General features: G+C 37.0%; 2 protein-coding genes across 2 annotated transcripts; both read left to right on the top strand.

Annotated features, from left to right (window-relative positions):
- LOC109721539 (cytochrome b561 and DOMON domain-containing protein At2g04850) lies at nt 7,196–8,527 on the top strand. Its single transcript, XM_020249192.1, has one exon. It carries the CDS (start codon nt 7,307–7,309, stop codon nt 8,525–8,527), a length of 1,221 nt encoding a protein of 406 aa, XP_020104781.1. The 5' UTR covers nt 7,196–7,306.
- LOC109720873 (U-box domain-containing protein 4) lies at nt 17,178–19,741 on the top strand. Its single transcript, XM_020248211.1, has 3 exons — nt 17,178–18,695; nt 19,177–19,250; nt 19,408–19,741. The coding sequence occupies exons 1-3, from the start codon at nt 17,424–17,426 to the stop codon at nt 19,409–19,411; spliced, it is 1,350 nt and encodes a 449-aa protein (XP_020103800.1). The 5' UTR covers nt 17,178–17,423; the 3' UTR covers nt 19,412–19,741.

Below are 21,177 nucleotides of genomic sequence, written 5' to 3'. Positions count from 1 at the left end.
CACATGCCTCTTTTGTGATTTCATATCATCTGTTTGGCTTGCTTTGTTTACGTAGTTTAACTACAAAAATATTTAAGCAAAACAATTCGTTAATTAGTTAACATGAAACATTTGCTCATATATGGAGGACAAAAGTAAGCAATTGTTTGTATACAAAGAATACCATCCAATCTTGTTAAAATCGGAACGGCGAAAAATAAATTCAGAAAATAACTTAATGCAGGAAACGAAAAGAAAAGAACAGAGTACACCGATATGTGCTGCCGCTGTGTTCGTGACCACCAGCCCCAAGAATCGATTTTCTTGGATTCAAGAGAGGACTTAATTAGGCACTTAATTAATTAGAGATCCGGCTTCTCCATCCGTACATGCATCTACCAATATGCTCTTAATTAATTTGCATGGCTTCTCAAATTTGGTCGCGGCGTCATTAACTTGGCCGTAGCATGTATATATAATACATGTCTCCTAACTAGAGTCTAATTCTAATTCAATTAGAATTACACTCCTAATTATAATTCATATATGCCAAATTAAATCTAAATTATATCCAATCCCAATTAGATTAGAATTTAACTCCAATTTAGATAACTACAAATCTAAACCAAATATAACAAATCTTTTATCCATTAGTAAAGTACTATGGTCCTGGAAGCAAGATAATTATAACATGTGAAAAAAATTAAAAATAATGAAAGAGTAGTTAATAATTAGTTCAGATAAATTTTAGAGAAAATACACAAAAATAGTTCTTCATAAATAACCTGATTTTCATATTGTTGAAATCTCAAATTATTCATTGATTAGAGTATTTCATCTTTGTTGGAAAATCAGTTTCCATCAAAAATGACATGAGCATCAATTCCTCCATTAATAAAGAGAGAGGGGATGACAAGAAGAAGAAAAAACAGAGTTTAAGATAGAGAGAGGGTAATTAGGATTTTGGAAACAGATGTGGGTAGTTGGAGGGGTGTGCAATGATCGCGAGATACGGAAAGATAAGGGGGTGTACGTTTTGAAAAGATATGGAAAGAGGTGAGGGGATGTATGTTTCCAAATAGAGATGAGAAGAGATGAGGGGTTGAGAGGGATGAGATGGAACTACAAAAATACAATAGCAAAATATAAAGAGTCGGTTCGTTTCAAGGAAGGTGAGAATGCAGAGAGATGCAAATAGAAAATTCGGTTCAAAGGTAAGGTAATATTACTGGATCGAATCCAAAAATGAAGGGGAAAAAAAATCAGACCGAAGTGAAAAGAGAACCTAATAGGTGAAGATGGTTCAAAAGAATAGAAAATCTATCTGTTTCAAGTGAATAGAAAATTCGGTTTAAATATAAAAAAATATTACTGAACCAAACCCAAGAATGAAGAAAAAAGAAATCGAACTGAACCTAAAATAGAACTTGGCATGTAAAGACAGTTCAAATGAATAGAAAATCTGATTCAGTTTCAGGTAAATAAAAAATCTGATTCAAAAGTGAGAAATATTACTTAACTGAATCTAAAAATGAAGAAAAAGAAAAAATTGACTCAACGCAAAAAAGAACCTGATAAGTGGGACCCACTCCTAGGAATAAAGGTGGTCAAATGGGATCCACTTTCAAGAATGAAGGTGGTGATGCTACGTGTACAAATCATTGAGAATTAATAGATAAGTATAGAAGATGAAATAGATAATTAATTCAAATGCCCACATCTAGATATTGATGCTATTGGTAACACTCTAGTCTAACTTTTTATTACACACCTTCCTAGCTAGTGTAGTTTATGACGGAAATTAAAGCCATGGAGTTTAAAAACCCTTCATTAGCATATAATAATCAGTGGAAGTGAATGCATTCCTCATTAATTGTTTAAGCAAACCCTAGTACCTTAATGGAACTTTATTTAATTAGCACCCTTTCTTGTGATCTGATTTTGTTAAAATACTGAAAAGCTACCCACACACTAATCTCCAGTGACACTCACAAATTGCTGTCCCTGAAAACATGCTCTCTTTCTTTTTTTTCATTGCTTTTATGTCCACTTTTTCATAAGGATAACATGTTCTCCATTTACAATCCCAAAACAGTGCATGTAATCAAAGCTTAGTAGACCCACCCTTGCCTTCAAAGCCAAGCACACAACAAACATACTTCCAATACAAAGCCTCCCACATGACATGTTAAAAATCATATTAAGAGTTGTTTGGACTTTGCAGGGAAGGTTCTGTTCAATAATGAACTATATTAAGAAAAGAGTACATTTAATGTCTTTTGGATATCTTTTCCCTAATATTACGTACTATAATCAGATGTTCGAATTTGAAATTTTCACTTTTGAAGTTTAATTTTCGAAAAGCTCCTTTAATTAATTGTAATTGAACTTAAACAAAATTACAAAACCTAGGATAAAAATGTATAGAGACCCCTCAATTACAGATCATTTTCAACTGGTCGCTGCACCTTCACTTTGGACATTCCCTCTCAACTGTTGATCATTCGGAAACTACGTATGTAGTTTTAGTCGATTATGTTGAAAATTAGTTAAATGCCAATAGTAAGTAGAGCCATTAAATTTTATGTGATATTTAACTCGACTATCTAAAATTACTCAATTACAAAAAATTAAAAATTACAAAGGTGTCAATCAGAATGTTGTAATGCTGAGGGGCCTACTTCGAAATGGCCTCTTCTACTGAAATGGCTTGTAGGTCTATTATTTGTACCAAAACCCTACATCCCTACCTATAGTCCAAGAAAACTGGTAATAGGCTCAAAAGAAGGAATAAATTAGGGTCAATGGATTATAAGGTTGTAAAAATTACATTATTTATGGTTGTTGTAAAATTTACATTATTTGTTCGAAAAAAATGTACAAAGATTCTCTGAGCTTTTAGCATTTTCGGAAAGAGGCATCGAAACTTTTAATTTTGTTAGTTAATTAGACTCTTTAAAATTTATCTTTTGTTCTTAATCAAAATTACTAAATACACTTTTGTTTTAGTTGACTATATTGCATAAATCTTTTAATTTAAAACACAATAAAATTTATTTTCTCTATTTAAACGCATGAAAATAACAATAAAATTGAAGATAGGTTCAGCTTACACTTCCTGTTTGCTTAATTATCATACCTAGAATGTTAAAAATTAATAGACTTCTTTAACAGATTTGTGTTGTAAAGTTTTTTTTTTTTTTTTTTTTTGATGAGAGATAGGTAGCACGCTACCCGCTTCATTTATTTCATTTAGAAATAAACTTAGCTGAAAATGTGAATCAACTAGGATTCGAACTTGGGTCTTGGGTACCAACCATCAAGCCCTTTGCCACTTGCTCTAAGAACGGTCGGTATTTGTGTTGTAAAGTTATATAAAAGCATGTACAAAACGGACTAAAATGGCTGTATAGTTAGTAATTTTGATTGAGGACTTTGACTTATTAAATTATTTGATTAAGTTTAGAAATTTAAGTGCCAAATTAGAAATAAAGACGTCTATTTTACAAAAATACCAAACCATTTAGAATCTTTCTACATGTTTACAGCAGTGTTGTTTGTACACTAAAAAATAAGTGTAAATCTTACATATTTTTCATCTAAAAACCAACTGCTATGCACTCATCATATTACTCTAGTTTCCTAAACTAAAAATTCAAAAAAAATAATATAGTGAAATCAAATTCAGAACGTAAATAAAAATAGACTGAAATTGCAAACAAAATAGTGATATCCTCGTATATGTTTGATTTGGAATAATGATCGTAATAGGAATAACCGATTTCTATCTTCACTTATTTAGTGGAGACTGAGAAAATTTTGATTATCCAAAATAATATTAAATAAAAAATTCAAAATATAAAATTAAGTTAAAATTGAGTTCAAAACTCAAATAGAAAAAGTAAATTTACAAATTGAAACTTAAATAGTAAATATTTACGTCAAACTTTTAACATGATAAGCCACAATTTAAAAATATAATTTTTGAAAAAAAAATTCAAAATTGAAAATTGAGTTGACAATTCAAAATAATAAACTAATTTACAATTAAATTCAAAGTCAAACTTAATATTACAATTTGAATTAAGGTTTAAATTTAATTTTAATATAAATTTAATATGACTTTAAATTCATATTTTGAACATAATATTTAGGTTTAAATTCAACATCAAAATCATACTCAAATTCAAAATCAAATTTAAACATAAAATTAAAATACAATACTAATGTCACGCCCCGGATTATCATGTTTCCCCGGGCACGCCAACAAACCCGTCGTATATATAGGAATCTTTCCTATATACAAAGCGATAGCTGTAACTGTAAACAAAAACAAGATACAACCATAAGGTAAGAGTTGCTAAACTGAAAAAAAATAGCATATATATATAAAAACCTCGAGGGGTTCCTGTACATACAAAAAGTCCACTACACAACTCGCTCCAGCGAGTACCCCGACAACAACCAGATGTACAAAACACCCCAAAACTACATGTGGAAGGTGCTTCTCTAACTGGCAACCAGGAAAGGGATGGCTCTAACTCGTGACTCTCTTACCTCAGTCGGAATCAGCAACAGCAGCAGCCACAGACGAAGGCTCTACAAAAAGGGGTCAACAACTGGGTATGAGAACTGCTACAAAAGAGAGTAGTCCTCAGTGGGTGCCGCCACCGACCTCAACGGCTTATCCACTAAGTCTACAGAAATATGCACAACAGATAGTAAAGAAAGCTGAAAGGAACTCTACAGCTACATGCCACTCTACTACCGCTAACTAATGCAAGCTATCTGTAGATATAATATGCATCTCACTGACCCAATCTCACTGGGGACGGTGAAATACCCATCCCGCATGTCTAAGCTACACCGTACACCACCCCGAGGGCTGCCGGTGGAGAGCAAAGTCCTAAACGGACTGCTACGACATTAACGCAACGCTATGTAGCCAGACTCCGGAGCGGCACTCGTGGGCGCGGCCCATACGAGTGTGCGAGTGTGTCTCTACCGAGCTCAATCAGGCTCTCACAGGCTGTAGTCAAAGCAAAAGGTCTAACTGGTCTAACAACCAAAGTCTACCTGCCCTTGGCACAATCTGATGCAATATACAGAAAATCTGGTCCACCGTCAACCACGACGGCACCCAACAATATGAAGCAGTCTACACACTACCGTAACACAGGCTCGGTATCCCAACACGAGCGTAAACTCATCCTATACTAATCTGGGCATTCACCGCATACAAACAGTGGCGATACAAAAGAACCATAGTTTCTAAAGTTAAAGCTGGTAACTTTTAGAAAAAAATGACAGTGAAGGATTAGAGTGTTTTCTCCTAAGTCAATTCCAAGTCCAACATGTATACAAACACTAGCTCAACTCCAAATTCAGATTTTATACTCTAACATACAAATTTCATGAATTTGAGTGCTAGCAAACAGAAACAAAACAGACATAACATGTTGACGATGCAAAGGCTTAGGAGGTAATTCGATGATTTCGGTAAATATTAACCCACCTTGAGTAGCTCGTCCAACAACGGCGAGAAGTCGAAAGAAGGAAACTACGCGCTCGCTCGGCCTCCAATGGTGCAACCGCGACGCACACACGCTCGAACGGCCCTTCGGATGGACGTCGAAAACCACCCGAGCCCGAGTCGCGACCTCCACCACGAGCTACGTCCCACAACTAGAGAGAGAGAGGGAGTAGAACCAACATCCTCCTCTCTGAGCTCTCTATAGCTATATAAAGGCTGAGGATAAGGTTGAAGTTACCGACAAAGCAAAGGACCAAGCTACCCTTTACCTACTCAAAAATCCAGCTGGAGTACCGGTATTCCACTTGAATACCGGTACTTAGGCCTTCAGCCCGCAACCTCGCACACTGGGTACCGGTACCAGCCCGATGCAGTACCGATACCCGAGCTCGATACTGGTACTCGACATCAGGTACCGGTACTAAACATCGGATATATTCAATTAAACCCGAGAGCATCCAACCCTGTAATCCACTGGGGTACCAGTACTCCTCACACTGGTACCGGTACTCAACACTAGAACTCTGCTCTCGCCTTGCGCTGAGTCTGTTTTGCGTCTATTTCGCGCCAAACGACCCCGACTTGTCCCAACAGTCTCCAGATGTGTCGACAAACCTCAAATGCTGACATCACCCAGGCCGCTAAATACCAGGAACACTACAACTAAATAAAGATTCAAATAAAAAAATTAAGATTGAGATTAAAGTTCAAAATGGAAAGTAAATTTAGTAAAAAAATAATTTTTGCATTATTATCTAAAAATTAAAATTTCAATTTTAATTTAAATCCACACTCTGTGTTTATAATTTGAATAAAAATTTGAATTTAAATTTGTGTTCGCAATTTGAATATAAAAAACAAAATGGAACTTTGAATTTAGACTTAAATTCATAACTCAAAAGTCAGAGGGCATGGTTGAATTCAAATTTCAATTCAAGTTGAAATCAAAATCAAAATTTTTTTTAAAAGTAAATTCTAAATTTAAACTTACATTTTAATTTAAATTGAAGTTATATTTTTAAACTTAATTTCAAATCTAAAGTATGAAATATAATTAGAGAATTTTCAAAACAAAGTTTGGATTCCCCCTAGCTGGATTTAATTCTCATATTGATATTTTAGCCAGATTATAAAAGAGGTAATTGAAACAGTGGTTTATTTTGATTTTGATTCTACGATTAAAAAAAAACAAAAAAAGGGCCAATCAAAACATGCCCTAAAAAAAAGAGAAATGACAAGTCTACAACCAAAAAGAGACTCCAATCTCTACAATCCCAGTGTACTAATTTTTTTTAATTTTTAGTAAAATAATAAAGATACAACTTAGTTGAGAAAAAGTAAGCGTTAGATGGAATAGTTGTTTTGGTACACTCAAAAGTAAGAATGTAAATTTTACACTCATTTATTTTAAAAAATTTAAATTATAAACTAATAAAATTAGTACATATATGTGGCCTATTTTTGGTGCAAAAGGAACATTGCTTAATAAGTAAGAGGTACAGAACAGTTGGAAAAGGCGCAGCATATATAAATACAAGAGAGCCCCCACCTCTACTACTCATAGAAGCCATTTACTCGTGTCCCTTACCTTCAAAGCTAAGCACCACAACAATTACTCCCTCTCCATCCATTCCCATAATACTGATTCCGCACTCACCTCCCCCCCCTCCCTCCCCACTAACACCAACTCACACTTACTTCATACCACACAACAAATCCACTCGATCTTCTCCATCCATCTCAAATTCCATAATCCATCTTTCGAGTACTCTACTACTACGACTACTACCAGCCATGCAACCATTCTTCTTCCTCCTCCTCATCCTCCCTTCTCTCCTTGCTGTCCCTCTACAACCAATCGTAACCGTCGCTGCCGATGCCGCAAATGCCGCTCGCTGCACCACTGCGGCTTCCCTCAGAACCTACGAGAAGTGCATCGCCCTCCCGACGCAGGGCGCGTCGTTGGCGTGGACGTACCACCCCGGCAATGCCACCCTCGACGTCGCCTTCTCCGGAAGCTTCATCTCCCCCTCCGGCTGGGTGGCGTGGGGCATCAACCCCGACTCCCCGTCCATGACCGGCACCCGCGCCCTCGCCGCCTTATCCGACCCCTCCTCCGGCTCCCTCCTCCTCCTCCCCTTCGTCCTCGACCCCTCCGTCAAGCTCCAATCCGCCCCCCTCGTCTCCCGCCCCCTCGACACCCACCTCCTCCTCTCCTCCTCCGCCGCCGCCGCACCCGACGGAGTCCGCGACGGCGCCGGCGTCCAGATCTTCGCCACCGTCAAGCTGTCCCCCAACCGCACCCGAGTCCACCACGTCTGGAACCGCGGCCTCTACGTGCAGGGCTACTCCCCGACCATCCACCCCACCGCCGCCTCCGACCTCGCGTCCCGCGCCACCATCGACGTCGTCTCCACCGCCACCGAGGTGCCGCCCGCCGCGTCCGCCACGCTCCGGGCCGCGCACGCGGTCCTGAATTCCCTGTCGTGGGGGCTCCTCCTGCCGGCCGGCGTCGCAGTGGCGCGCTACCTGCGGCAGTGCAGCTCGGTGGGGCCGACGTGGTTCTACGCGCACGCGGCGGTGCAGGCGAGCGCCTACCTGCTGGGCGCCGCCGGCTTCGCGATCGGCGTGGTGATGGGGAGGGCGTCGCCCGGGGTGACGTACTCGCTGCACCGGGGGCTGGGCGTGGCGGCGGTGGTGGCGGGGGGGCTGCAGTCGGCGGCGCTGCTGTTCCGGCCGAAGACGACGCACCGGTTCAGGAAGTACTGGAAGTCGTACCACCACTTCGTGGGGTACGGGTGCGCGGTGGTCGGGGTGGTGAACGTGTTCCAGGGGATGGAGGTGATGGGGCTCGGCGGGACGTACTGGAAGCTGGCCTACTGCCTCGCGCTGGCCTCGCTCGTCGGGAGCTGCGTCGCGCTGGAGGTCAACGCGTGGGTCGTCTTCTGCCGGAGGGAAGGCGGGGGAGGGGAGGGGGATAACGAGGGGGCGGTGAAGAGGAGGCTCAGCTTTTAACTACTACTACTACTACTACTTATTACAGTTCGTAACAAAATTTTCGCTTCGTCTTCATACGGCCGCATGCTGACATATATTGTATTTTGAACTATATAAATTTATTTCTGCATGCTTTTATTTTGTGCTCTCTTTCTTCATTTTGTTTATGGTTTTTATATATATATATATCTGTTGAACTAAATTCTTTTGGTTTTTTGTTGTAGCAGATTAAAATATTATACTTGCAAAATGTATGTTTTTTTAAAAAATTTCGTAGCACTTTAATTAGATTTGGGATAATTATCTATATATTTCTTAAACTTCTAAAATATCTTCTTTTTTTTTTTTAATTTCAAATATACTCCTTTTCTCTGTTCAAAAATACTCATGTTGTTAGTTTCCATAAAGTCATCTCAAGTTAAATCTAAGTTAAATTTCTACCATAGTTAAAAAATAGTAAAATATATCTATTTTGCTCCTAACTTAAGATTAGATAAGAAAAATGGGTGACGATAGAAGAATATATTAGAAAAAAAGTAAAAAATTAAAATTTTTTTTTGTTCTTAACTTAAAAGCAAATAAAAAAATTTATGACTATAGAAAATTTTATTTGAAAAGATAAAATAATAATTTTATATAGATGACGACTGTTCCTACCAGTTCACTAGGCTGCGTTTGGTTAGAGAACTATATTTTGGAGAACAATTTTTGTTGTTCCTGAGAATAGGGAATATTCCGGCACAAGATAGAATAATTGTAAATTTATGTTTGGATATATTCGAAAATATTCTAGAGGATATCCTTAGTAGCGTTGGATAAAAAGTGTAGAACAATGCCTAAATATATTTTAAAAATAAAATAATTAATTTACATTAGTATATTTTATATAAAATTATTTTTATAGTAATTTATAATATAATATTTTATATAACAATTTAATTTAAAATAGTATATTTATTTTACTATATATAATAATAATTTATTTTATATAATTTATTCATAATATATGTAACGATATCCTTATAATTTTAATTAATAATAGTATAAATTTCAATACAAATTAAAAAAATATATAATGCATGAAAAAATAATTATATATATATATATAATACTTAATATAAAATAAAATAATTAAATATTAATATATAAATAATAAAAATTAATAAAATAAATAATATATCAAATTTAATTAATTTATATTATATAATAAAATTTAAGTATAAACATATTATCATAAAAAATAATATTTATATTAATATATTTATTTATATATCTATTTATCTAATAAAATAAAAAGAAGAATAAAATTATTCTCAATTCTCCTAGAAACAACTTTTAACAGGTTATTTAAGAACAATCCAAAATAATTTGTTTTGACATGTTCTTCTACCATCTGGTTACAACTCGGGATATCCCGTGTTGTTCCGGGATAACCCCGGTACCAAACGCACACGACGCCGCTCTTTCTCCAAAACCCAGCTCGGTCAGCTCTGGCCAACACGTACTGCTTGCTTTTTCCTCTAATGCACCCATGACTTCTTTTCTTTTAATTAGAGCTGAATGTCAGGAACTTAGAATTTTTTTTTTCCTAATTTTTCTTTTATAATAATCTAAACTTTAAAGGAGATAACTGTCCAAAGTTTTATGATCTTCCAGAAGCATCTCAACGAATCTTGAGGCTGTAAACGTAGATGCTGAAGAGTTCAGAGTCCTTTAAGATTTCTAAAAGATATAATTAGGGAACACTTCAAATACCCTTCTTGTAGTTTTGCATTTTTTTATTTTAGTACCCTGTGGTTTAAAGTGTATCAAGTTAGTATCCTGTGGTTTCGCAATTTCTCACTTTTGTACCATGTGATTTAAAGTGTATCAATTTAATACTCTGTTGTTTCATTTTTGTATCAAGTTAGTACCATATGTTTTTAATTTTTTCTTTTTATTATCCATTTTAGAGTAATTTTTTCGTTAAATCAATGACAAAGTTAAAACTAAAGAGTACTAAAATGAATATTTGATAAACCTAGTTAGGATATCTAAAGTTTTTTGTATATAATTTAACGAAATATTAAACCACAGAATACTAAAATGAGAAAGTGTGAAACCACATGGTACTAACTTGATACACTTTAAACTACAGGATACTAAAGTGAGAAAGTGTGAAACCACAGGCCACAGGGTACTAACTTGATACACTTTAAACCATAGCGTACTAAAGTAAGAAAGTGTGAAACCTCAGTGGGGGTGTTTGAAGTTTTCCCATATAATTAATAAGGTCTCATGGGTACTTGTAGATGTAAATTGTTTATAATCCTTCCGTGCTTATTTGATAACAGAAAATAAAAAAATTTATAATATTATTTTTGAGAAATAATTCGAAAGTTCATTTTATAAAAAAATAAAAAAGATCTTAATAGTTCATTAATAAAGGTTAAAAATATCATTTCATTATATAGCAAACTAAAATGTTATTTAATATGAGGGTATTTTTATAATTAAAAGGTTATTTCAGATTTGATAGTCGGGTTTGGGTTCAAATTTTTGAAAATCCGCCTTTAATCCTACCCCTTTACATCTCTACTATGGATGAAGAAACAAAGAGTGAATAGAGATTTGATAATATAATGGAGATAAAATTACTAAATTATTCATATATTAAAAGACCAACATACCCTTTTTTGGGGTACTTGATAATCGGTATCACTCTCAAAATGACCTTTTATTGTAGGTTACAATTTAAAAAAAAATTAAATCTAAGCCGTTGAATAAAAATGAATGAACAGTATTAAAAAATAACTAGAAACACTAATTATTTTTTTATTTTCAAAAGCTATCTACTATGATTCAAAAATCGGGTGGAACCCGCCAATTCAACCAGTTCAAGCGTGGCCCAATTAATAAAATGGTTTGATTCAACCCTTTGAACCGGATGAGTCAAAAAAATCGTTTAAACTATTTGGACTGATAGTTCAACTATCGAACTGATGAACCGGTCCGGATTTAAGTATAATGTCTGAAAGTTTTTTTTTTATTAAAGTTATATTAAAATCCAACGACTTAAAATTAATTTAGCTAAATTTATTTTCTTTCAGTACAAATTAGTCTTGTAAAAAGTGAAACATAAAAACTTATATCTACTTATTTGGTCTAAAAATTATTATTTTATAACTAAATATTATATGAAAATAAATGCATATTCTTATATAATAAAGCTATTAACTTTTATAACTAAGTATGATAATAAAATAATAATATAGATTTTTATATAATAAAATTAAATATTTATGATATTATTTTGACGTTGTTGGTTCAATTAGTGAATTTTCGTTAATCCATTAATTGAACCAATAAGTCTTGATCCACTAATATTTTTTGTTGACCCAATTTTCAAATATGAACAGCAAACTAACTAATTATGGCAAGAGGAAAAAATTTATTTCTCCAACACATTAAATTATACAGAATTACTATTTATTTTAAAAATAAAAATATCCCAACAAAACTAGATGAGAGGGAGGTGGTGGAGGGGGTGGAAGAGAATAAAAAAAGAAATGAGAGGAAAAAAATAGAGTAAGAGGGCGTGATATTATCCTCTTTACTGTCGTAATGATCCGAAAATGCAATGGAGGGAGGTCGGAAAAAAAACAGAAGAAAAAAAGGTCGCGACCTGGCCTAGGCGTGGTCGGAGGCGAGGAAGGGGGATGCGAGGGCGAGGGTGCGCCGGATAGAGACGAGGCAAACCGCCTTCGTCATCCTCTTGGTTGAAAAAGAAAAAAAAGAAAAAAAGAAAAAAGAGAATAAGAATATTTTGATCAGTTTATTAAAAATTCAATTCAAATCTTTAAAATTCAAAAGAATGGTCTAGTTTTATAAAAATTTAAAATTAGTAAATTTTTTTATACAAATGGATCATTAATTTATAATTAAAAAATTTTATAAAAAGACGTATAAAATTACCCCTTTTATTTCTAATTAAATAATTGAGACCTTTCACTATCGGCTGCAAAAAGTGACTGAGCTGTCAGCTGTCGCTGCACAAACTCTCGACGCCGGTGAGGGAGGACGTCAGTCCCCCGAACACGAACATCTCGCGCGCCACGTCCACCAAATCCGCACGATGTATACCTACCGGCCAATCACATCCGTTGCTCCACCAACCCATCACATCGGTTGTTTATATATTTTTATATTTTTTAATTACCTCTGATCCTGTAAGACTCTTTAAATTAAATAAAAAAATTAATAATATTAAAAATCTAATATAATTTAAATTCAAAATTTTTTATTATGATATTCTGTAAAATATTTATTATATTTTAAAAATTTAAACTATTAAAAAATAATATTTATATATAATTTTATATTTAACACCAAATATCAATTAATAGTACAAGGGCGTCCCCTATCTAATGTTATTGAAAAAATTTATTATATAATACTTACATCACATCATTTATTTCCGATCAACTAAAAAAATATAATAAAATATTTTTTTAAATTATGATAAAATTGATGAATTTAAAATATTTTCATATGTGTTGGAGGCATCACATCAGTAACATAATATAAAATTTTTTCAGCCTAAAGAGATTATTCCCTGCACCCTGTGTATGGGTATGTATCAAGTTTCGTACTTATTTTTGGGTAATTAAAATCTCCGAATTTTCCTCAAAAAGAATATTTTTGTAATAAAAAAAAATATCTAAGCAACTTCACAAGAGCCTACATAGAAAGGAATAAATACTAGTATATACAGATGCGTTAGGTTCCATGTAAAATTATGAAAAAAAAATTTGGAAAAAGAAATTTTGATTAAACAAAATTTTACTAATATTTGGTTTATAAGAAAAGAAAATAATTTTTTATTAAGGTTGTTTGATTGAAAGAAAAAAAATAGATAAAAAATAATTTTTTATTATGGTTGTTTGATTGAAAGGAAAAAAAAAAGATAAAAAACTATTCAATAAATTTTTTATTGTATATGTTATTAATATATAATAATTACTATATTATATATTATTATTATAATTTGTTTTTGAGTCTGGCTACCATGCTATTAATAGTACGAAGCACTTGGTGCTACTAAGTTTCTACCGTTAGATCTACCCTTTTGATCATTTTCACCCGTTAGATCATATTATTCAACCAACTGTAGTAACCCTGGAATTCAGCATTTGAGGCTTGTCGACAGTTTTGGAGAGTGTCGGGACAAGTCCGAATCCTGTTGGCGCGAAATAGACGCAAACTGGACTCAGCGCGACGCGAGAGCAGAGAGTTAGCATTGCAATCTGCAAATTGCAAATTTTTAGCAATTGGTACCGGTACCACACAGGGGCGTACCGGTACCCAGTGCATTTTTCTGCATAGACTGCTCTCGGGTTGGCCATCCTGCTGCGTGGTACCGGTACAACATTAATGTGGTATCGATACACCAGGGTAGGTGAGGGGCTGAATTGTGTTTTGGCTGCCTCGTTATCTTCACCCTCACCAACTCTCCTTATATATGTGTAGGGGAGCAGAAAGGAGGGCTTCTTGCTGGTTCTTCTTCTCCTCTCTCTCTAGCTTGTGCCGTACGTGGTGGAGCTCTCGGGTGGAGTCGGAGCGACATCGACGTTGCGTCGCGGTGCCGTTCGAGCGTACGTTTATTGTGGTAGCGCCGTAGGGAGGCCGGGCGAGCGTGTGGTTCCGCTTCTGTCGACTTCTTGTCGTTATTGGACGCCCTTTCAAGGTGGGTTAAAGTGATGCTTATCGAATTCTACGGGTTTCCTCCTAATGCTATATGTGTCGACAACATGTATTTTTAGCTTTGTTTAGTATATTATTTAGCTCGTTTCTTGGAATTTCATACCTATGAACTTGAATTCGAACATAGAAAATTAGCTAAAATATGCATGTTGGACTTTGATTTGATTTAGGAGAAAACGGACGTTTCTACATCGCCATTTGAACAAACTACCAGATTTAGCTCTGGGAGCCGTAGTTTGATTGTATCGCCGCAGTTTGTGGGTGGTGGATACCCAGAATAGTGTAAAATAATTTTACGCTCGTGCTGAGATGCCGAGCTTATTTTTACAGCAATGTTTAGGCTGTTCTAGACTGTCGGGTGCCGTTGAGGCTGACGGTGGACCCAGCTTACTGTTTTTGTATCAGATTGTATCGAGGGCACGTGAGTTCAGTTGTTAGACCCTGTTTACTTGACTATAGCCTGTGAAAGTTTGATTGAGCTCAACAGAGATACGCTTGCATACTCGGTTGGATAGCGCCCATGAGTGCCACTCCGGAGTCGGGCTTTGTGCTTTTGCGTTGGTGTCGTTTAGTCCTGGTTGGACTTGCTCTTCACTGACGACCTGGTTTCGTGTCAGATTGTGTAGCTTCGACAGGCGGGACGAGTGTGTTCACAGTCCCTAGTGAGATTGGGTCAGACTTTACTATTTCCTACAGATTGTTGGTGTTAAACCGAGATAGTATATGTGCATATAGCTGTAGATTTATTCCAGCTTTCTTACTATACTTGTTTACATCTGTAGACTTAGTGGGTGAGCCGTTGAGGTCGGTAGCGATACCCACTGAGGACTACTTCTTTTTGCAGTAGTTCTCACGCCTAGTTGTTGAAATCTTTTGTAGAGCCTTCTTCTTCGGCTGCTGCTGTTGCTGATTCGGACCGTGGAAAGGGAGTCGCGAGTTAGATCCCTTCCCAGTTGCTGCTGAGCTAGAGTATACCAGCTATAGGTAGCTGTAGTTTTTTAAGTTCATATATATACTTTTGTTGTATCTCGCCGGAGCGAGTGTTTTGTATATCAGGATACTTGTATGTATAGTGAACTTCTTTTTTTGTATATATCATTTCTTCTAGCAGCTCTATACTGCTGGTTGTAATATTGTTTGATTACAGGTACAGCTGTCGCTTCGTATATAGAAAAAATTTCTTTGTATACGGCGGATTTGTTGGCGTGCCCAGAAAAACGAATAATCTGGGGCGTGACAACCACCCACTCACTCAACCCTAGGGGCCCACATCATCCTAACCGCACATTTCTTAATCAAATGGCCAAAAACTTGGTAGCACCAATGACTTAGTACTATTAATAGTATATTAGTCTAGTTCTTTATTTTTATAGATTAAATATATTTAAAATTATAAAAAATATATTACATAATATATCTGAGTTATATATTTAGGGATATTAATAAATAATTATAAACTTATAAGTAAAATATTATATAGTAATGTTTGTATATAAAAATAAATACTATATATATAATAAATACAAATATAAATATATATATATATATATATATATTATATATATTTATATATATATATATATATATATATATATTATATATATAAAAGGAGAGGAAGGTCCACTGTGGACCACCTCTTACGTGGTCTATGAGGCTGAAGTGGCCCCGTGGACCGCCTAAAAAATGCAGCCATGTGCCGTGATTTTTGCTCTGCCATTTCGTTTTCCTCAGCTATCACGTGGAAAGGAAAATTTTTTTAAAATATGTAAAAATATTTTTCACGAAAATATCTTTTTTATGTCGAACAAACTATTTTTTTACCGAAAATTTTTTTTTCACCAATTTTTACATCAAACCAATTAAACACATCTGAAAGGATATGATATATTGCTTTAAACTTTAAAAATAGGTTATTTATGAGTTAGAATTCAATTGAATTTTTTATTTTTATTCATTTTATCTCCTCTTCATATAATACTTTAATCAGCAAGTATACGGACATAGCAATTTCCTATTTAAAAAGATTAAAGATTTAATAATTAAGCATAGGTTGGTTTTTAGTAAATAAAAAAATGATAAATCAAGTGAAGAAGAAATAAGCATTGGATTAAGATTGTTGTAAGATTACAACCTCAGTAACATGTTTGTTTTGTCGAAACTAGATTTTAGGTTGAAATAAACTTTGGGTGCAGTCAGATGAAAATGACTTTTCTTTCATTTTTTGAATTTACAGCTGTGTGAATGAAGTTTTTCAAATTTTGCTGTTTGTTTGTTAAAATTTAAGTGGCATAAAATTATATTATTACCTCTTTTGTATGACTTGATAATAATAAATTAATTTAGTGCCCTCAGATTTTATTTTTATCTTTTTTATTATCAATTTTATAAATTTTTTTCGTTAAATCAGTAATAAAGTTAAAACTAAAGGGTACTAAAGTGAATATTCGATAAATTTAGGTGGAACATCTGAAGTTTTTTTGTATATAATTTAACAAAATATTAACAGAGAAGCTGACAAAAAGATAAAAATAAAATTACAGAACACTGATTTAATACACTTTAAATTACAAAATATTAAAATAAAAAAATATAAAAATATTTGAGTGGTACCTGAAGTTTACACTTTTTTTCTTTTCTCCCAGCAAAAGATTCCTCTTCCCTCAAAAAGCGAATCCAACCTCCAGCCGAGGACAAAAGGAGGAGGAGGAAAAGAACACAGAGTAAAAACTCCTCCCGCGCTCCAACTGTAATAACAATAATAATAACAATTTTTTTTAAAAAAAAAAGAAACACACACACAAAAAAAAAAAAAAAAAAAAGGAAAAAAGAGAAAAGAAGAAAGGGTAGAGATAGCCCACAGCCAAAGCCAACTCCAAACAGCACCACGAGGGGAGTGGGACCCCGCGTCTCTTGTCGTCAACCTCAATTCAAACCCGTTCTCGTCATTTCCCCTCGGCGAACCTTCCGCACTCTTCTTCCCTCCGGAAACATACTCCTCCCAACCACCATTTCTCTTTCCCAAATCCCAACTCGATCGATCGCCATTAACTTTAATTTCTCGATCCCTAGCTCCCCATGATCCCCAACGTCTCCTCCTCCTCCTCCTCTCGTAACAACATTGCAACATTGCGTTCTAATTAAAGACTTGTTTGTTCGTAATTAATTAGTTACGATGGTTTCGCTCACGGACACTCAGATCTCGGCCTCCCAGTCCCAGAGCCCCTGCGCCTCCTCGGTCCGGATCCAGCGCCTGCTCGGCCGGTCCATGCGAACCGTCCGGTCCAACCTCTTCAAGAACGCGCCGGTCCGGGCCCTCGACCCCCCGGAACCCTCGGGCGCCGTGTCCGAGGAGCTCACCGACTCCTTCGTCGACGTCCGCCTCCGCGAGCTCGCCGCCGCCGGCCCCTCCTCCGCCGCGGGCAAAGCCGCGAGGGACCTCCTCGAGCTGTCCGGAGAGTTCAGCGACTACTCGAGCTTCAGCTCCGACATCTCCGGCGAGCTGGAGCGGCTGGCGGGGGCGGCCCCCAGATCGGACGGAGAGTTTGCGGCGGCGAGCGCGCTGCTGCTGCGGCGGCCGGAGTTGGAGGAGCCGCCGCGGTCGGAGGCGCTGGACTGGTACCCGGTGGAGAGGCTGGAGCCGGTGGTGCGGGCGTGCGTGGAGAGGCTGCGGGCGTCGGAGCCGGCGGAGGCGCGGCGGGAGGCGGCGGCGCGGCTGCGGCTGCTGGCGAAGCACCGGTCGGAGCTCCGGGAGCTGATCGGGGCGTCGGGGGCGATCCCGGCGCTGGTGGAGCTGCTGCGGAGCACGGACCCGGCGGCGCAGGAGGGGGCGGCGACGGCGCTGCTGAACCTGTCGCTGGCGGAGGCGAACAAGGCGGCGATCGCGGCGGCGGGCGCGATCAAGCCGCTGGTGTACGTGCTGCGGACGGGCACGGCGGCGGCGAAGCAGAACGCGGCGTGCGCGCTGCTGAGCCTGTCGACCGTGGAGGAGCACCGCGGCACCATCGGCGCCTGCGGGGCCATCCCCCCGCTGGTCTCGCTGCTCGTGCGCGGGACCACCCGGGGCAAGAAGGACGCGCTCGCCGCGCTCTACAAGCTGTGCGCCGCGCGCCGCAACAAGGAGCGGGCGGTCAGCGCCGGCGCCGTCGCCCCGCTGGTCGCGATGGTGGCCGAGCAGCAGGGCGGCACGGCGGAGAAGGCCATGGTCGTGCTCGGCAGCCTCGCCGCGATCGCCGACGGCCGGGACGCCATCGTCGACGCCGGCGGCATCCCCGCGCTCGTCGAGGCCATCGAGGACGGCCCCCCCCGCGGCAAGGAGTTCGCCGTCGTCGCGCTGCTGCAGCTCTGCGCCGACTCCCCCCGCAACCGCGCCCTGCTCGTCCGCGAGGGCGCCATCCCGCCGCTCGTCGCCCTCTCCCAGTCCGGCTCCGCCCGCGCCAAGCACAAGGTATGTGCGTACGTACGAACCTAGTAGTTTTAACTTTTACGTCGTTCCGCATAGTGGATTTGACCGTTTCCATTCCATTCCAGAGTGGAATGAAAATCGAAATTCGACTTCTATAAATTAAATGGTAATTATCGAAATCAATAAATTTTATTTTAATTTTATAATTTAAGATAGGTTAGCCAAACATGTCCTTAGTAAAAAAAAAAAAAGTGATTTCGAAATAGCCTTAATTAACGCCTCTACTTAGGCTTAGGCTTAGGCTTAGGCTTACTATGAAGATTGAACTGACCCCGGATTGAAACTATATTACTCAAATTAAATTTGATCTTAAAAAAAAAATACTTTAGAAACCTTCACTACTCACACGCATAGTGAGCGAGCATCAGAGTGTGGGGGATACCAAGTTATAAAACTTGATCTTAGTGTATATATATATAGCACTTATTTGTTTGTGAATTGTGATGTTTGTGTCATTGTGTAGGCGGAGGTGCTTCTCGGTTACCTACGAGAGCCGCGGCACGACGGAGGGGCCGCGGCGGCGCTCGGCTTGGCAAGGTAAACTTATTACTAAACACCATCTCCTCCTCCTCCGTTTTCAAGTTTGAAGCATAACATTTTGAGTAAGGAAACTGTGGTTGGAATGCTACTGTTTGTTCTTCTTTTCCTTTTTTTCTTTTAATTTGCTAATTGCTGGTAATGCAAGGGAGTGTAGATAACAACAAGATGGAGGGTTTCTGTGTGAACGTCGAAAGAATGGTGTGCTTCAGATCTTAGTCGAGGGTAATGGGGATTGGAAAAAGGAATTAAGTGTGTGATTTTTGTTCTAGGAATTGTCTTGTATTGTATTTTATTGCATGTAGTTGGTTTGGATTGGATCTTCTGGTCGTTTGGGTGGGAGATTTGGGTTTTACAGCCTCTGGTTTTGTATTGGGTTGTATCCAAATTCTGCAGATTCTCAAATGGGGAGTCTTATTTGATGTATCTGGCAATTTTCTCATGTTTACTTTCTCTTATGTATAAAAATCTATGGCTCAATTTCATGAGTAGTCTCTCACATTTATAGGCCATGCTTCATATTGCCACTCCAACTTTTAAAATTTTTTGAAAAATCTCTTTTATTTTAAATTCTTATCCAGGTTTACTGTTTGAGATCGAAAGCAAATATTCATGCTTGCGCTCCATGCATTTTTACATTTCGTATACAATTTTGTGTCTCGATGCTCATTCATCCTTTAATAAAGTACAGTTTTTTCTTACATTGATATTACACCACTAGATCAAGAGGATGAGATAGACATAGGGTTGATAAACTTTTGGTGCATCGTTGTACGGATGTAATATTAGATGCAAGAGTAGTGTGTTTGTGTGTGTGTGTGTGTGTGTGTTTTTTTTTTTTAGAGAGCTCGATAAATTTGAGGGATCTTTATTAGAGGAGGAGCTTCTGAAAAGTTTACCGGCCTAGTTGAACTTGTACCGTGAACTGGATATTAAGTTCAAGGATTAGCAGTTAAAATTACCCAATACATGGAATATGATGGAACAAGAAAAAAAAAAAAGATAAATATATAGAAATTACTTGGGCCGTAGACTATTTTAAATTTACTATCCAATATTTTAAAATTTTGATTATACTATCCAACATTTTATTTCTTTTTATTTGAGTTGTTTAATGATACATTAGCTTTAAAATTTAAAAGTTGTATAAAATATATAACTAAACCTATAAAGATAGACAATACATTTAAATTTTCAAATCACAATATCGTTGACCGACTCAAATCAAATAAATTAAAAAATTCTGAAAGCTTTGGTGGTTAAGTCGAAATGGTTTATAGTTTGTAATAATGTTTTCACCCAAATAAAAAAGAGCTAAATTACACTTTTCTTCCTCAAACTAAAAGGTATGTGACACTTTGGTCTTTAAACTTTAGTTTATTGTAATTTTTGATTCAAACTTTTTAGACGGTTGCAATCAAGTCCAGCGGTTTAATTTACTTGATCAAAATATGCTCTTCGCTGATACAATATTGTCGATATTAGTAATATTATAGTTGATTACGTGGCGACAACCAAAATGCTGCATAACTGTCATATAAGCTATATATTATTATTTAGCCAACTAAATTATACTGTTGGATTTGATTGTAAAAATAAAAAATGTGTGCTAAAAATTATAATAAATTCAAATTTAAGGTCCAAATTCTCAGGCACCTTAGTTTGAGGACTAAAAGTGCAGTTTAGCCGAAAAATAATAGTAAAAATAAAAAGAAAAGGATGAATTAGCTTCGAGTACAAGTTAATTATGGCTTTGTCGGCAAATGATTAAAGAGGCTCCTGTTTGAAGCTCCACAGCCACATGGTCTTGTGTCTTTATTGGTAATAAAAAATAATAACAATAATAACAATAACAATAACACTGAAAGGGAATATATATATATATATATATATATATATATATATATATATATATATATATATATAG

The sequence above is a fragment of the Ananas comosus genome, linkage group 15 (assembly GCF_001540865.1).
Source record: "Ananas comosus cultivar F153 linkage group 15, ASM154086v1, whole genome shotgun sequence".
Classification (NCBI taxonomy): Eukaryota; Viridiplantae; Streptophyta; class Magnoliopsida; order Poales; family Bromeliaceae; genus Ananas; species Ananas comosus.
This window is presented reverse-complemented; position numbering and strand designations above follow the sequence as displayed.

Bases quoted from the DNA above. Each gene is read 5' to 3' on its own strand.
- LOC109721539 (XM_020249192.1), top strand. From the start codon at position 7,307: ATGCAACCATTCTTCTTCCTCCTCCTCATCCTCCCTTCTCTCCTTGCT.
- LOC109720873 (XM_020248211.1), top strand. From the start codon at position 17,424: ATGGTTTCGCTCACGGACACTCAGATCTCGGCCTCCCAGTCCCAGAGC. The intron at 18,696-19,176 runs GTATGTGCGTAC...GTCATTGTGTAG, and splicing joins CCGCCCGCGCCAAGCACAAG to GCGGAGGTGCTTCTCGGTTA.